The 15,000-nt window shown below is 43.1% G+C and overlaps 3 protein-coding genes across 3 annotated transcripts in view; 2 read left to right on the top strand and 1 right to left on the bottom strand.

The window, feature by feature from the left end:
* cpamd8 (C3 and PZP like alpha-2-macroglobulin domain containing 8) overlaps positions 1-7,014 on the top strand; it is an 80,070-nt gene extending 73,056 nt beyond the window's left edge. The window contains exons 43-44 of the mRNA XM_083648266.1: positions 4,474-4,675; positions 6,000-7,014. Coding sequence (XP_083504392.1) covers positions 4,474-4,675; position 6,000 — 203 coding nt within the window. The 3' untranslated portion in view covers positions 6,001-7,014. The remainder of the gene's footprint in view (positions 1-4,473; positions 4,676-5,999) is intronic.
* A 2,313-nt stretch (positions 7,015-9,327) lies between these two features.
* On the top strand, positions 9,328-12,076 carry cimap1d (CIMAP1 family member D; the record flags this gene model as incomplete). The annotated part of the gene is made up of 4 exons (XM_083647748.1): positions 9,328-9,376; positions 10,274-10,384; positions 10,803-10,916; positions 11,589-12,076. The coding sequence occupies 4 exons, from the start codon at positions 9,328-9,330 to the stop codon at positions 12,074-12,076; spliced, it is 762 nt and encodes a 253-aa protein (XP_083503874.1).
* Positions 12,077-12,470: 394 nt separating this feature from the next.
* Positions 12,471-14,038, bottom strand: cks2 (CDC28 protein kinase regulatory subunit 2). Its single transcript, XM_083647028.1, has 3 exons — positions 13,876-14,038; positions 13,086-13,213; positions 12,471-12,965 (listed from the first exon to the last, which is right to left on the bottom strand). The coding sequence occupies exons 1-3, from the start codon at positions 13,932-13,934 to the stop codon at positions 12,922-12,924; spliced, it is 231 nt and encodes a 76-aa protein (XP_083503154.1). The 5' UTR covers positions 13,935-14,038; the 3' UTR covers positions 12,471-12,921.
* Between the last annotated feature and the right edge of the window lie 962 nt (positions 14,039-15,000).

Below are 15,000 nucleotides of genomic sequence, written 5' to 3'. Positions count from 1 at the left end.
CCAATAGGTCGCTTGTGATCTACCAGTAGATCTCAGGCCATCAAGGAGTAGCTCACCAAAGAAAGCCAGGCCGGAGGCATTATGGATTCGGGTTGTCCGTCCATATGTACGTATGGTCCGATGTTCGTTAACGCGATATCTGAGGAACGCCTTGACGGAATTTAATCAAATTTGCCTCAAACATCGACTTGGACTCAAGGATGAACTGATTAGATTTTGGTGGTCAAAGTTCAAGGTCACTGTGACCTCACGAATGTCATTCCCAAGTTTGTTAATGCGATATCTCAGGAACATTTGGCTCAAACGTCAAAGTCGGGACAGACATGCATGTTCATTTGTTGGCGGAGGCATATATCCGCGGTGCGGTCGTTCTAGTTTATTTTGTATCTTTTAATGCATAAACTAAATCCCACTCATGTATAGCGAACTCAGTATCTACAGTATTTTACATTAAACAGTAACATTATTAATTCATGTTAAATAAATAATATACTGTTAAAATGTGCTAAATATGTACTTGGGGGGACAAGGGGAAAAGAAATAGCTCGCGACTAGTTTTATTTTTTGTAAGTAGCTCTTATATTTAAAAGAAAAAAGTTTGGGCACCCCTGATGCTTTTATATGATAGCAGTACCTTCACTCCAGCTTTAAAAATGAGCCCGCTACAGTACAGCCTCTGAAACACAGTCATGTCGACCGTGGACCCTGGTGGCCTCAAGGGGTAGAAGAACCTTTTTTTAGAGGGTCGCGACCCACCAGTTCTCTCCAACCCCATCTCCCTCCTGAGGCCAGCAGCAGAGCAGCACTTTTCTGTCAGAATCAGAAATGTCATCATCATGTGTTCAATATGTGCATTATTCTACAATATTTATCAAGTACTATAAGATGGCAGAAAGAGGTGTCATGACAGGTGGTTTCCCCCACGCCCCCCCAAGCTATGACGAGACATCACCTGAATGTATAAGAGAGTAGAAATATGTAAGATATGTGCAAAAATGATTCATACATAAATCATACATCATATCAATCAACCAATCATACATAAATGCTATAAGGATTCTATAGAGAGGCAAAGTGACCGCCTACTTTCTGCTTCAGCACTGTACCAGAGATGTTCATCCGCCATTTATTTTCCCATCCACATTTCATAAAATGCATATAAAATCATTTTACTGGTTCAAAACATACGGTACAGATATATTTAGAAACAGGAGAGATCGCATAACATTTCACTGGGACCAAAACGTTAAAAAAAATGGGGGTTTAAAGACAATATTTTTTCGATGTTGTTTTTTTGGTCCGAGCGAAATGTTCTATGGTCTCTCCCGATTATAGCGTTAGCTGAACCGTTTGGTTCGACGAAGTACAACTATTTTATAAGCATTTTACGAAATGTCTATGGGAAAATAAATGGCGGATGAAAATCTCTGGTACAGTGCTGAAGCCGGAAGTGACGTTCCACTTTGCCTCTCTATTGTCTGACTGCTGTACTTTCTTTGAATCTTCCAGGAAGCTAATGTTATCCTACTCTTGCATGTATTGTAAGTCACTCTGGGTGTGAGTGTCACTGTCAATGTGAATGTAGAGAGTGGAGACTTCAGGCTCACCGAAGCCTGAAGCTAACATGTGCAGACGTGTGCGGAAGGTCCATAGGAGCATGTGCCTATATAACATTGTGTGTGTGTGTGTGTGTGTGTGTGTGTGTGTGTGTGTGTGTGTGTGTGTGTGTGTGTGTGTGTGTGTGTGTGTGTGTGTGTGTGTGTGTGTGTGTGTGTGTGTGTGTGTGTGTGTGTGTGTGTGTAGGGATACGAGACCTCACCAGGGCAACCAGAAGAGAGCGAGGGATGAAAGAGAGTGGAGGGAGAAAGTGAGAGAAAGATGGAAAGTGAGAGAGAGAAAGAAAGAAAGATAGAAAGGCAGAAAGGGAAAGTAGAGAGGTGGGTGACAGAACGTTCCCCTACCACCGGCACAGTGATAGATACATAGGAGGAGAGGTTTCAAACTCTGGGCTTGATTGTTGATGTCTACCAGCACAGTGATAGATACATAAGAGGAGAGGTTTCACACTCTGGGCTTGATTGTTGATGTCTATAAGCACAGTGATAGATAAATAAGATGAGAGGTTTCACACTCTGGGCTTGATTGTTGATGTCTATAAGCACAGTGATAGATAAATAAGAGGAGAGGTTTCACACTCTGGGCTTGATTGTTGATGTCTATAAGCACAGTGATAGATAAATAAGAGGAGAGGTTTCACACTCTGGGCTTGATTGTTGATGTCTATAAGCACAGTGATAGATAAATAGGAGGAGAGGTTTCACACTCTGGGCTTGATTGTTGATGTCTATAAGCACAGTGATAGATAAATAAGAGGAGAGGTTTCACACTCGGCTTGATTGTTGATGTCTATAAGCACAGTGATAGATAAATAGGAGGAGAGGTTTCACACTCTGGGCTTGATTGTTGATGTCTATAAGCACAGTGATAGATAAATAGGAGGAGAGGTTTCACACTCTGGGCTTGATTGTTGATGTCTACCAGCACAGTGATGGATAAAAAGGGAGGAGAGGTTCCACACTCTGGGCTTGATTGTTGCTCTGCCATGAGCTGGGATCAGCTGCCACGTCCAGAGAGCCAGCCAGAGAATTCCAGATAGGATGTTTGTTTGTGTGGAAGGAGGGAGGATGTAGCTGTGTTAGATTGGGCAACGGAAAGGTAGAAAGGCACTGCATGCTAGGAAATGTGTGTGTAGTAGGGATGCACCGATATGAAAATTTTGGCCAATACCGATAACCGATATTAACCTTGGGGTTATGGCCGATAACCGACTATATGATCTTTATAAAAACAAGTTTCTATGGGAATCACATTTTGCACATACTGAAAATGAAAACACATCTAAACACTGTGAATGTGAAAAGGCACTGTGTTTCTTTATTTCCAACACATTTGGAAAAGCTCATAAATCATAGATTTATCACGTTGTTTCCTCTCAATATAAAGATTTCGGCCGATACCTATATTAACATTGCTGTTATTTTGCTCATCGGACTGATAATCGATATATTTAAAAAAAATGACTAGCGTCGGTCAATACCGATATGATTGCTGATGTATCGTGCATCCCCCGGTGTGTGGTCATGTGTCAGCTAATTGTAAACATATGTAGTAATGTCTGCATTTGTGCTGTGCTTGGGCCTGTTATTGCAGATGTTGGTGAATGCCTGCGTTTGTGTACAGGTGTGTGTGTGTGTGTGTGTGTGTGTGTGTGTGTGTGTGTGTGTGTGCGTGCGCGCGCGAGCGTGTGTGTGTGCGTGTGTGTGCGTGTGTGTGTGATGTGGCACGGCCTGCACCGACTTGTCTCCAGCCTGCAGCTCCCGGTAGCTGCAGCACACAAAGCTGCTCTCAGTCAAAGGTCTCCCCCAGTACAAAAGCCCAGGCATCACACTCGCCACAGGAATGCTATTACGCACTCTCTCACACACACACACACACACACACACACACACACACACACACACACACACACACACACACACACACACACACACACACACGCAAATATGCCCACACCCAGACTCGCACACGTAGACACTCACCTCCAATAGGATAACCCTAGGGTGATCAGACTGCGTAAGTACTGTCAAAACACTGTCATTGTAAACCATTATAACGTTGACGACATGCCCGCTCCGTGCGATGGGAGTGTAATAGGCGAGAGCGCGCTGTGTGCCAAGGAACTGACACTTTTCACTGGAACGGCGGAGGAAGCCGCGTCTTTGGAATGAGCTTCCCTGTGCAGACTTGTCTCTCTTATTAGTGAACTTGTTCTGGAGGGTCAACGTCTAATGGACACGCAGCCTCGCAGGCTTCGTTTGAGCTGCCACTCTCACGGCTGAACCTTCTCACCGTGTGCCTGACATTTGATCAAGAGATCTGTTCATTTCCCCCCCTTCATGATGGATCAAAAGATTTTCTTTTCCATTTAGACCTCCGAGGAAAACTCGTGCACACCTCAAACATTGAGAAGAGGTCAGATTGTACGTGGTTGGTTGTAGGTGGAAATGTAAACATACTGTAGTAGTTACTCAGGTAAAGGAATGCTTTATCTGAAAAGATTGGTTTTAAAGTAGCCTGCTGTATCTGGTGGAGTACTGCATTTTAAGCAGGGAGTGACCCCTACTGGCCATGATAGGGTACAATCGTTCCTGTGCAGGGGTGAAAATGAACGTTTAAAAGATCTATAAATATTTTTGAAGAGCTCGAGATGTAGTGGAAAATGTTCAATAACTGTCCAAACGCCAAACACTAGAATCTCCAAAGTGGCTAGCAAGTGAATCAAGTTCCTCCCATCTTAGATCAAATATGTTACATGATATTAACGTGTTCAGTGACTACTTTTCCCAGGCCTGATTTCTACTGGGCTTCAACTGATCGTCTCATCTGGTTTCTTGTCTCTCTTGTCCCCTGCAGGGGAGGAGGAGCAGGGCTCCATGGCGGAGGTGTCCTACTACTCCTACGAGTACGACCCAGATTCCGAGCCTTTCCTCGCCGACGCAGATGCAGGGGATCACTTTGACCTTTCCGAAGTCGAGAAGGATGCCGAGCGGAAGCTGCTGCCGCCAGCAGATAACCAGCAAGCCACACTGGACACAAAAAACACACTCGGGCGATGGTACGGCCCGCCTCCCTCATTTTTGTCTCCACAGGAAAAGAGTGGTAGTGTCCCTAACGGTGCATATTGTGTCTGGATCTCCAGGCTACTTTACCTGGAGTTCAAGCAAAGACAAAGAGTAGCATACCTGCCAATACTCCGGATTTAGGCGGGACTCTCCCGATTTTTAGCCGTGGAAGCACAGAGGGGAACTGCTAACACGTTCCTCATTGAGAGGTGTGTCAGAGGCTGATAAGTCAGTCAGCAAGGCAAATGACCCTGCTAGTCGCCAAGAACCCCAGAAAATCTATATATTTTTCACAGCCCAATGTTGGCAGGTATGAGAGTTAAGTTAAGTTAAGTTAAATTAAGTTGACAGGTATGAGAGTAGTGTAACCAAGAGAAACTCGTTTAGTTCAATCTCCCGTGCTGACAAAACTAAAGCATTGTTGGTTCACAAATGGACTATGCATCATTTAATAGCGGTCACGGGTAGACTTTTTGTTGATATGCAGTGCCGTCTCAACCCTACTCATAACCTTTCACCTTTGCCTTATAAAACACACAGAAAGTCATTCCTGCTGGTTTGTTAAGTAATAATGCACCTCAACTGTTGAAAAGCAAATACTCCACCATTGTAAAAAGAAGATGCTGTTAGTTACTGGGCGTCCGGGTAGTGCAGCAGTAGATTCCCTGCCTGCAAAACACGAGGGTCTCAAGATCGAGCCCGCGTGTTACGTCTGACTTGGTCACATGAACAATTGGTCGTGTCTGCGGGTGGGAAGCCAGATTAAGGCTATGTGTCCTGGTCGCTGCAATAGTGCCTCCTCTGGTCGGCCTGTTGACGGGGTTGGGGAATAGCGTGATCCTCCAACGTGCTATGTCCTGCCGGTGAAACTCCTCGCGGTCAGGTGAAAAGAAGCGGCTGGCAACTGCACATGTATCGGAGGAAGCATGTGTGAGTCTACTACTCTCCCCAGATCGGCAGAGGGGGTGGAGCAATGACCAGGACAGAAGGGGGCATTGGCCAAGTGCAATAGACCCTTTTCACTGGGGCAATGTTGTGTCGAAAAGGTAGAATAAACATGGGTGCAAGCAAAACACTAATGAGGGTTTCCAAATTCCAATCATGGAAAATGGAAACCCTCATTAGTGTTTTGCTTGCACCTGTGTTTATCCTGCCTTTTCGACACAAAATGGCCCCCGTGAGAAGGGTCTATTGGAGAGAAAATGGGAGGGGAAAAAATCAGAGGGAAAAGAATATATATTTAAAAAAAAAAGTAAATCTGAAGTGTCTGAGATTCTCCTTTCACCACAGTTTGTCTTGTTCTCCTGTCATCCACAGAAACGCTCCCCGACTGAAGCCACGCCCACCTCCAAATTGTACATTACTTGTGAATATGTTAGAGTGAGCGGAGACACAAGAGACTCTGGGGTTTGTCCAGCCTGAAAGGAAGAGATGGGGGAGTCTGGTGGTGTGAGGGAGATTGCGTGAGTGTTTGTATGCATGGATTGGGGTCGTGTGAATGCATTTACCGGTATGTGTGTGTGTTTGTGTGCGTGTGCGTGCGTGTATGTGTGTGTATGCCCGTGTGCGTGTGGTTAGGCGTGAGTGTGTATGACTGTTAATAAGCTAGTGTCCTCCAGACTTCTATTTTACTTTCTCTGTCATATCTCCAGTCTCCTAGTCGCCAATAGACATCATAGCGTCTTTGTTATTCACTGTACTGCCTTTGTAATCACTAGATGAAATAATCAAGTATTTATGTTTGTAATTACATCTGAGTTTAAGCAAAATGTTTTGTTATATTTTCTATCTGTGGTATTTATTTGTAGCTAGAGCTCATGTTTTTTTATTTGCCATTTTTTTGTGATTTCCTGCCCATATTGTCTAGTTTTTGCCCCGTCACCAGTGCTTCTTTCAATTCAGACAAAAGATTGTGGAAAAACATGTTTGTCCCTCAAAGCAAGCTTTAACCCAATTATTGCGATGTTTGATGAAATTCCTGTACCGTATCCTGCTGGAAAAAGACATATGCTCGACCATATGCTCTACAGAAATATAAGCTCACGTTTTTGTTAGTTTTTTTGTTTTTCAAACTATTGTACCAACCTACCAACATCTACTCTCAAGTTTCATTTTGGTTATCTTTCACCTTACTGCAGACAGGGATTTGATTGTACAGTTCATAAGCTATTTTGTTTTTATATGTTAAATTTTGATTCGTGAAACAGTCAACGTAAAATCAACAATGAAGGTTTGAATTACTGTAAATGTACCAAATTTCGATCCATCGAGCCCCTATTCATATAAAATACAGTGCTTTTGAAACAAACAAGAATAAAATTTGTATACAATCTGGGTTTTGGTTTTGCTTGTGTAGGAAATGAGTAGTAATATCTATTGCCTGGGCTTGAATCGCGGCTCATGTACTGGTTCTTCTGTTCTGTTTTGTTTGCCTTTCTTTCGTCTCAGTTTTTACATTTGTCCTTGATATATATCTAAAAGAAAAAAACGGCCATTCCCTAGGTTGCCCCCAGTCCAGCTGCAGAGCAGGACATGTATCTGCTGGAGAGGGTCTGCAGAGCCCAGCTTTATGGAAGCCGTGTTGCTCCATTTCCTTTGAAAGGCTCGTTAAGTCTGGAGATCATTTCCTGTCAGCAGTGATCTGTATTACAGCCTGCTGCTTCAGGAGGCCTCTGCTTTGATAGCTCTGACTCTCTGACCCCTGGTGTGGCTGTGTGTGTGTGTGTGTGTGTGTGTGTGTGTGTGTGTGTGTGTGTGTGTGTGTGTGTGTGTGTGTGTGTGTGTGTGTGTGTGTGTGTGTGTGTGTGTGTGAGCAAGAGTTTGTGCATGTGTGTATCAGTTTGTACATACACATCTGTGTGTGTGTGTGTGTGTGTCTGTCTGTCTGTCTGTCTGTCTGTCTGTCTGTGGATGTGTGTGTGTGTGTGTGGGAGCAAGAGTTTGTGCATGTGTGTATCAGTTTGTACATACACATCTCTCTCTCTCTGTGTGTGTGTCTGTGTGTGAGCAAGAGTTTGTGCATGTGTGTATCAGTTTGTACATACACATCTCTCTCTCTGTGTGTGTGTGTGTGTGTGTGTGTGTGTGTGTGTGTGTCTGTGCATATGTGTGTGTGTCTGTGCATGTGTGTATGTGTCTGTGTGCGTGTATGTCTGTCTGTATGTGTGTGCGTCTGCATGTGTGCGTGTATGTGTTTGTGCTGCTGCTAACAACAGATTCAGGTTACCAAAGCAGCGGCCAGGAGAGAGTTAGAGCCTGTTAATGTTTAATGTTTGTTTTCTTCTCATGCCACTTTGTCTGCCCTCTCCATTACTGTCGTAGCCTTTAGCTCCAAACCACAGATCATCAGTGTGGTGGGCTAAACTCTAGCTGCATATGGGCAGGCAGTTTGCCCCTGAGGTTAGAGAGGAGAAAGCAGAAGGTTGCTAGTTTAATTCCCAGCAGTGGTTTATTCCAGCTGTAAACAACAAGGCAATGAATTGACGGCTACATCAGTGGGCCTACTCCACCTGTTAACCACGGCTCCAGGTGTGCTGCTGCACTGCCTCTGACCCTGCGTCGGCCGTTTGCCCTACCTGTGTGGATGGAAGCGTTTGTGGGAAGAACATTCAAAATGTATGGTGTGGCTCATCACTTTCTACTGTATCCATAATACAGCTGCATGGAAACATTATGTCAAAGCAGGAAATGCTTCTTTTGTTTATGAAAAGAGCATAAAGAGTCACTAGTTTATAGGTTGAGGTAGAAATTAAACAAAAAAACTATGTGGAAACGTTAGCCTCCCTTCTACACCGGGAGCAGTGACAGGGCCGTCCAGTGTGAATGGGAGCCGTAGGGACAATAAGCCGATGATGAGCTGGCAGTGCACTGTCTGCAGGGGACCTGGCTGCCGGACCGGAGCAGATGATCCAGGACAGTCTCCGTGGCAACTGCATGCCTGGCTGAAGAGTGATATTGTGTCTCCACACTGCGATGAGCAGAAAGAGTGACAAGAGAAAGGAGGGACAGGACAGGGGCAGCTTGATGTCATGGATTGCTGCGGGCAGCTAGCGTTACATGAGAGTGATGACATTGTTTCTAAGCACCAGCTGAGTGCACCCATACACTGCCTACCTCTCTGGAAGAAGTAGGGCTATTCATCTGGCTGAGCTGCCAGCCACCGATGGAGAAGTTGGGACTTAAGAGACAACCAGACATGATGGTCTCTAGTCGTATAAGAGCCGGCAGTATAGACTATGTTCTGTTGGTGACACTTGGGTATGTATTTTAGACCTTGGGGTCTCCTGGTTGTTTCAGAGGAGATCATTAGGATTCTGGGATGCTGGATCTTGGAGCTATGCTGTAAATGTAGGGAGTCCATTACGATGTCTGGAGAAAGGCCATCCAGTAGGACATGGACTAAGGAGTAAGAAGGACCATATGACCTCCATGGTCCTCTAAAGCTTCTTTCAATTCCAATTCCAGTATGCAGCTACCCTCAGTGCATTAAGGTGCAAAATATTGTCTTTTCCCACCCTGGTGTAGTTGTCATAATCATGATTGTTTTAGTAGGCTACATGATGCATGGTTTTACACACTGCGTGCTCTGTGAATATTTCTGTAGTGCAGCTGTGGGATTCCTGGAGGATAATTCACAGCTTTTGCCATGAGTGAAGGAGAGAAAAAACGTCCTGTAATTGCAGGCAGAGAAAAAGGTGAGTTCTTCATTGGAGAGTGAATTCTTACTTCTTGTGTAATGCTTCCATGTTTTGGAATGTTCACGTTCGATTGCTATACATCATTGACTATACAGTATTCCATCATTCCAGAGGGGGAACATTGACTTCAGCATGCTAGAGAGGATTTCTCGGTGCAGACTTGCCAGGACCTGCTCTGTCCTGTGTTAAAAATGTTGCCACTAGCTCTGCTTGTGCACATGCCTCTGAACACTTGGAGGCTGATGTAATGTTTTTCTCATAGGCTTTTCATGCAGGTTGCTTGGTGGTTGTGCACTGCCTGCAGCGCTGTCCTCTCTAGCTGGGGATCATCGGCTGCATGTCTGACCCAGCAGACATGATATGCACCGTCAATCGGATGCAAATCACTCATTTAGGCTGAGCCTGCGAATTATCAGGGGTCAGAGCAGAAGGCATTATGTAAATCCAGGATCAGTTTTGCCTTTCAAAATATAGTGAATGAGATGGAAATGTTTTTAGATGTTGCAGATTTATAGCTCACTGTTTTATACCACTGACTTTTATTTATAAGGCTATCACTGATGCCTACTGGTACTGATGATTACGCATGCCAATTACTGGCATACACACTCTCTGCCTGGGGCAAGCAACAGTCTTATGGCAAATTTCCAAAATGTTACTAAAATTGTTCATGTTTTCTCTACGTTGACATGACTTTTAAGGTGTGGAAATGGTCCGAATCATTTTGCTTACTTTTCCATAGTACCCAGACCTGCATAGGAACCCTGGTTATTAGATAGAACTACAGAACCCGTGATTTAAATAAAAGCTATTGCCACTTTCAGTTTTCCATACTGCACATGTGTCTCATTAGTGCACGGTAAATGTGATAATTTTACATTTCTCTGTCTGTAGGGCCTGGACCTGGGCGCTATGCACTCCCTCCCACTATCGGTTTTATTGGCCATGACTTCACCAAGCCAACTAGCCCTGCCTATTCTTTCCATGGCAGGATGAGCAACAACAGTAAACCCTTCTTTCTCTCACTTTTATCTGTGATTATTATTATAGAAAATGTTTTTATTGTTTTTCTTTCTGTAAGTAAATGTGTCGGTGCTGTCTCAGATGGGACAAACCTGAATACTAAATACTACATGTTGGCTAATAGCAAAAAAAGACAGACAGCATAGATGTCATAAACACCACAAAGCATTTAAATTACAATCATAGGTATCTAGTTAATAAATCACTCCTCAATCTGGGAATCTCAATGGTAAATACTAGTTCTAAGTGGCGTAATGTCAAATAATAGCCAATAGGGGGAGACAACACCACATTGTATAGTTTCTCAGTTGCATCTAACCAGCCTATTGACTGAGCAAAATCCAATAGTGATTAATAATGATTGATTAATTAATGTGAGAAATGTTTGCGTTTCCTGTAGTGTACTGTGTTGACTCCAGTCCTGGGCCTCAGTACCATATTGATGCAAAAATGACTCGCTTTGGAAGGGATGGCAACCCTGCATACTCAATGTTGGGTAGAATGAAAAGACCAAGTAAGTTCCCACCATAACAGGTAAAGCTTGAGCTTGATAAGAGAAACAGTTTGAACACATAATTATTAGTTATGATTAATGAGAACTTCATTGAAAAACAATGCTGATTTATTTTGCACATGACATGTTCAAAAACAGGTATTCATTTAGTTTGACAGTTATTGAGTGCTGGTTTGAGTTAAGTTGTGGACCAGTGGTGTCATTTGTTCATGAATGACCTCACCGGTCCACAATTTAACTCAAATCAACTAGAGTCAGACTAAGTCAATCTAAATGAATGCCTGCAAAACTATCAAGTTTTTGGATGATGTGTGAGATCACATGCAAAATAAACATTATTTTTCGGGTTAAGTGTTCCTTTAACAACAATAAAAACATCTAACATGCAAATGCTCACCATTTTGCTTATTTTAAACACTTCACAGATTGACTGTTATATGTAATGCTGGATTATGAATCATTCTTGATTGGCCCATTTCCAAGTCTCTGTGGCCTCATACAATCTCACGTGTTTTTGGCACTTATTGTACTCCAGTTGAGTGTCAGCTGCTGCAACTGAAAATCTGAACCCGTGAAAGGAGGCCAACAGACAGTTACTCTACCTACCATATGGGATTGAGTTGCTATCGTTTGCTTTTTGCATGACAATAATTCAGCTGTTCTGTTCACTAGAGGAGATATTCCAGACACCTGGTCCAGGAGCGTACAGCCCTGAGAACGTCCCGCCATGCAACCTCCAGCGCAGACCTCCGTCCTACACGATGGGCTCTCGCACACGCTACCGCAACGTGGACTCGGTACCTGCCCCTAACAAGTACTCTCTCCCTTCACTCATGGGCCCACAAGTCCCAAACAAGCCGGCCGGTGCAAGCTACACAATGTCCGGACTTTACAAGACAGGGGGCCCATCTGAGGACTTGTCCAAGACACCGGGACCTTGTGGGTACAACAGAACAGACCCAAGTGTTTATTTGCCCCGACAGCCAGCGTTCTCCATGCTGGGGCGTCACAGCTTACCCAGAGACGCCACCAAGAAACCCGGTCCTGGAACGCATAACCCGGAGAAGGTGACGGTCAACAAGGCCCGGGCTCCGTCCTACTCTCTGGGCATCAGACACTCTGAGTTTGTCACACCCCTAGTTGTGAATGTAGCTGACTGAGCGTCACCCACTCCTGTGTAGAAAACACTGTTTATGACAGTTACTGTAGGCCCACCATATAAATACAGGTTGTCTGTGAAGGTAGGAATAGAAAATTATAAATGTAAATGTATAGAAAAATATCACTGAAAAGAAAATTAATGTAACACAATATATTTTATTTTGTTCTGTCCATGGTGTAACAAATGTATTTTCCAGAATCAACAAAAACGTGACACACCCCTAGTTGTGAATGTAGCTGTCTGAGCATCACCCACTCCTGTGTAGAAAACACTGTTTATAACAGTTACTGTAGCCACCATATAAATACAGGTTGTCTGTGAAGGTAGAATAGAAAATTATAAATGTAAATGTATAGAAAAATATCACTGAAAAGAAAATTAATGTAACACAATATATTTTATTTTGTTCTGTCCAGGGTGTAACAAATGTATTTTCCAGAATCAACAAAAACGTGACTCATTGTAAAAAACAAACAAACAATGTAATATCTAGTGCAAATATATATACACTAAAACAACCGATAAGATTAAAGAAAAATACATGTTTGAACACAGCTGTTTCAGGAAAAACATGTGGGCCTATGGCCAGTCAGTAAATACTGACATACTGAAATCAGAAGATGTAACAAATGTATTCTTTCCTTCAACTAATATAACATTTCCTGGAGAACTTTCAGCTTCATATTGTTGCTAATGTGATCAATCACAGCAGAACTGTAAGGAGTTTGAAAAATAAAAAAAATAAATATACTCTACATTCAAACATAGGGAGAGATGTACATGGAAGAAATGTATGGTCCTCCATACAAATCAGTATAAGGGTATGTTGCAGATGGTTTCCACTCAATCCTTTGGGAGAGGTCGTCTGAAAAGCAGTACGTGTGGCTCTGGAGAGTTAAACAAACAAGGAGATTCTGTCACAATAAAGTGCTCACACCAATTCTATACGCAGCTGTGGTCCACGTCTGTGTAAGCTGTAAAGCTTAAAACATGAGCTGGCTGCTCACCTGGGCTGTGGACCATGTAGTGGATCCAGCCCTCGCTCTGCTGCACCCCCAGCTTCCTCCACTGGTCCTCCGACATCAGGCTGGATGTGGACACCAGGTTAGCCAGCTGCTTCGGGAGCATGACATGCCTAGGAGAGATCAAATGATAGTTTGTTTGTTTTTTTTTGTTTTTAGATCAAATGATAGTCATTGACAAGCTAGACTAGCTAATGACGTCAGAGCACAGTCATTAGACAATTGTCTAAAATGCAGAAAGTAACACAGGTGGTTGGAAGCAAAACAGTAACGAGGATCACAAATGGAAGTTGGAAACCCTTATTAATTTGCTGCTCGCGCCACCTGTGTGTTACCACACAAATGGGTGAAGAATTGGGTGGGAAGTGAAAAAGGCTAATTGGGTTTTACAACAGGTTGACAAAACGGTACGAAGTAGCGTTAGTAATGAATCATATCTGAGTAGTTAATGAATCATTAGTAACGTTACATATTCAGTTAACATTAACCCTGGCCTGTTTGAAGCCTCCGCTTGACTATGTGACTGTTAGGCTAATGTTAGATAACGTTATGCTGACACACGTGCTATTATAGACTAGCGTTAACTAAATAAAGTGCTATTATAGACTAACTAAAGCTAAATTAATCCTAGCCTCGACGCGAATTGGTTGAGTTTCGCGTCGAGTCTATTTTAATGCGAACGTGAAACGTTTCTACCTACATTCGATTATATAATACCGTCAGCAAACGTTAGATTAGCTAGCGAACTTTTGGCAGCAATGTTTAGTGTCAATACCTGTACTCGAACTCTTCGTCGGTGTATTTGTCAGAGTAGTAAATCTGCTTCTTCGACATTTTCAGTAGATGATAAGGAGTTAATGTAGAGAAAGGCGGTGTAAAGTACTAAGGCTAGTTATTAACTAATCTGTTATTACTGAGCGAGCGCGAGCTGTCATCTAGCGCTGTTTTCAACAGGGTTTCTTTCAAACTCAAACGGTCCGCCTCTCTGGATCCGCCGCCTTCCCGGATTCAGATACCCGGATTGGTGAAGGGAGCCGCACGCGGACAAAACAGAAGCGCAGGCCCCGCCTGCTTGACTCCCAACATAGTCTATCTATGCTTTGGAAAGATGAATCACTCAATAACGAAGTAAACTGGCCCATATTTCCGGTCTGCGTGTTTCTCAAGCAAGGACTGCTTTTCACAACACGGAACTTTGAGTTCAAAGTTAAACGTTAACACTTGCTCCAAAAATGTATTCGATGTTTTGACAGACGATCTAAACATTGTCTCTCGCAACTTTCTCAGACTCGTCCGACCGCAAGGACTGTTGCGGTAGTTGCGGTAATAAGGGATCAGATACAGAGGTCTTCGCTTCTTCATGATCTCTGCTTCACAAGGCTTGCATGTTGTCAAACTTGTCTCCATCTTCACTTCGATTAATTTTAAAGTTTATTTCAATTGACACATTTTTATTTAAGTTTTTTATTCTACTGGCATTACAAAATTGGAGTCGCCTGCCGTATAAGTTTTAAAAGCAAACTAAACTAGGCTAAGAAGATGTTAACAAGAAAAGAAAACGAGTAGAAAATCAGTCCTAAACTTTAGTAATTGGAAACCATCATTAGTTATTGGTTACACCTGCGTTTGGCCTGCCTTGAGATACAAAATTGCTGCTGTGAAAAGGGTCTTCATCGACTAATTGATTTTTTTTTCTTTAAATTTAACTAATTAACTGCTGTGAATGATGATGGGACAATTTACACGGTGAGAAATGCCACCTAACATTGTATTTTCTATCTGCCTTACTTAGTTCTCAGACGATGATTTGTAGGCTATTAAATATAAACTCCTCCCTGAATGAACATTTACATTTTAACCAAACAAACGGAGTTTGGTTTGAGGCATGTGTGCTGCAAAG

The sequence above is a fragment of the Poromitra crassiceps genome, assembly GCF_964638095.1.
Source record: "Poromitra crassiceps genome assembly, chromosome: 12".
NCBI lineage: Eukaryota > Metazoa > Chordata > Actinopteri > Beryciformes > Melamphaidae > Poromitra > Poromitra crassiceps.
This window is presented reverse-complemented; position numbering and strand designations above follow the sequence as displayed.

Bases quoted from the DNA above. Each gene is read 5' to 3' on its own strand.
- cks2 (XM_083647028.1), bottom strand. From the start codon at position 13,934: ATGTCGAAGAAGCAGATTTACTACTCTGACAAATACACCGACGAAGAG. The intron at 13,214-13,875 runs GTATTGACACTA...GATCTCTCCTAG, and splicing joins GACGAAGAGTTCGAGTACAG to GCATGTCATGCTCCCGAAGC. The intron at 12,966-13,085 runs GTGAGCAGCCAG...TTAACTCTCCAG, and splicing joins CTACATGGTCCACAGCCCAG to AGCCACACGTACTGCTTTTC.